We start from the raw sequence: 1,445 nt of genomic DNA, 5'->3' as shown, positions 1-1,445 counted from the left end.
CCAGTGCTAAAACTGAAGTCAGGGAAATAAATGAATGGTAACCCTGTGTTCTATGAATACATTATCTCAGTTCCACAAATTTGGCTACGTGCACCAAGCTAAGACTTTCCAGGCTGCTTTGCATCATGTATTTTCATCCCGCCTGACACATAGAGTGAAATTAATCTGCTTCTTCTATCAACATTCTAACATTTGCTATATAATCAGGTAACATTATATCACCAGAGCCATGTCTTATTCATGGAATAACCTCCGGCATTGGACTCTTTGTATGATGGCTGTGATACTTTCCATCATCGGAGTCCTGATCAATGGATTTATTGTAGCTGTGAATCTCATTGACTGGCTGAAGAGAAAAACCATAAGTCATATCGATCAAATTATCATCGTCCTTGGTGTGTCAAGGATTTGCTTCCATGCCTCATCCTTCCTATATACCCTTTTGGATGTTTTATTCCTGAGCCAGAACTTTTTAATACATCTTTATGTTATTAAAATAATTTTGACTTTCTTCAACCATTTCAGTTTCTGGGTGATGACTCTTCTCTCTGTGGTCTTCTGTCTGAAGATCTCCAACTTCCACCACCTCTTTCTTTTGCGTCTTAAGATCATTACGACACAAAAAGTTGCCCATGTTATTGTTGTTTTGGCAATGTTCTCTATTTGTTACATATTTCTAATATTTTTGATTGAACACATTGAATTTCCAAAAGATTTGATGCGTAACGTGACGTCAGGCGGCTCCAAGATCCCACAGGGAAGTGCTATGTTACTGTTTTTGTTTCTATTGGGCAATTCTGTTCCCTCTATAGTGTTCTGCACGTCATCTGCTCTTATGATTGTGTCATTGAGTTGTCACATACACCGAATGAAGCTTAATGAGACTCCAACCAGCAACCTGGATACGTATTATAATGTTATAAAGTTCATGACCTTGTTTTTAACATATTATGTAATAATTACTGTGATATGTGTGATGGTTATATATTCTCATTTTTTTTATTCTTTGGACATTATTTGGGTATACATTACTGTCAATATTTTTCCAAATTTACATTCTACGTGTCTAGTACTGTGGACAACTAAGCTAAGGGAGAGGTTTTACAAGATTTTTCAATGCCTGTCGAATAGACAAATTTAAGACGTATCCTTGAGTAACCCAATGGAACTAATAATGGAACGAAGTATAGAAGAAAGTTTAAACATTATATACAGCAAATCATCCTGATTGGAGATGGAAACAACTTCCCGTCCTCATGATCGTTATTATAGGAATAGTAAGGGACGAAGAAAATTTTGTTTAATTAAGTATAATGTGTTCTTTAAGGGTGATTCTATTTTTCTGTCTTGAATGGAGAGGAAGTTTGGCACTTGCACCCCCAGTCCATTCATACTCTATGGGATCTGCTGAAAGTAGTCAAGTGTTGTATTCAGTTTTCTCTGAC

The 1,445-nt window shown here is 36.3% G+C and overlaps 1 protein-coding gene across 1 annotated transcript; it reads left to right on the top strand.

Annotated features, from left to right (window-relative positions):
- The first annotated feature begins 274 nt into the window (after nt 1-274).
- Nucleotides 275-1,141, top strand: LOC138794584 (taste receptor type 2 member 140-like). Its single transcript, XM_069973346.1, has one exon. The coding sequence runs from the start codon at nt 275-277 to the stop codon at nt 1,139-1,141; it is 867 nt and encodes a 288-aa protein (XP_069829447.1).
- Nucleotides 1,142-1,445: the final 304 nt, after the last annotated feature.

This window comes from Dendropsophus ebraccatus, chromosome 6 (genome assembly GCF_027789765.1).
Source record: "Dendropsophus ebraccatus isolate aDenEbr1 chromosome 6, aDenEbr1.pat, whole genome shotgun sequence".
Taxonomy (NCBI): Eukaryota; Metazoa; Chordata; class Amphibia; order Anura; family Hylidae; genus Dendropsophus; species Dendropsophus ebraccatus.
This window is presented reverse-complemented; position numbering and strand designations above follow the sequence as displayed.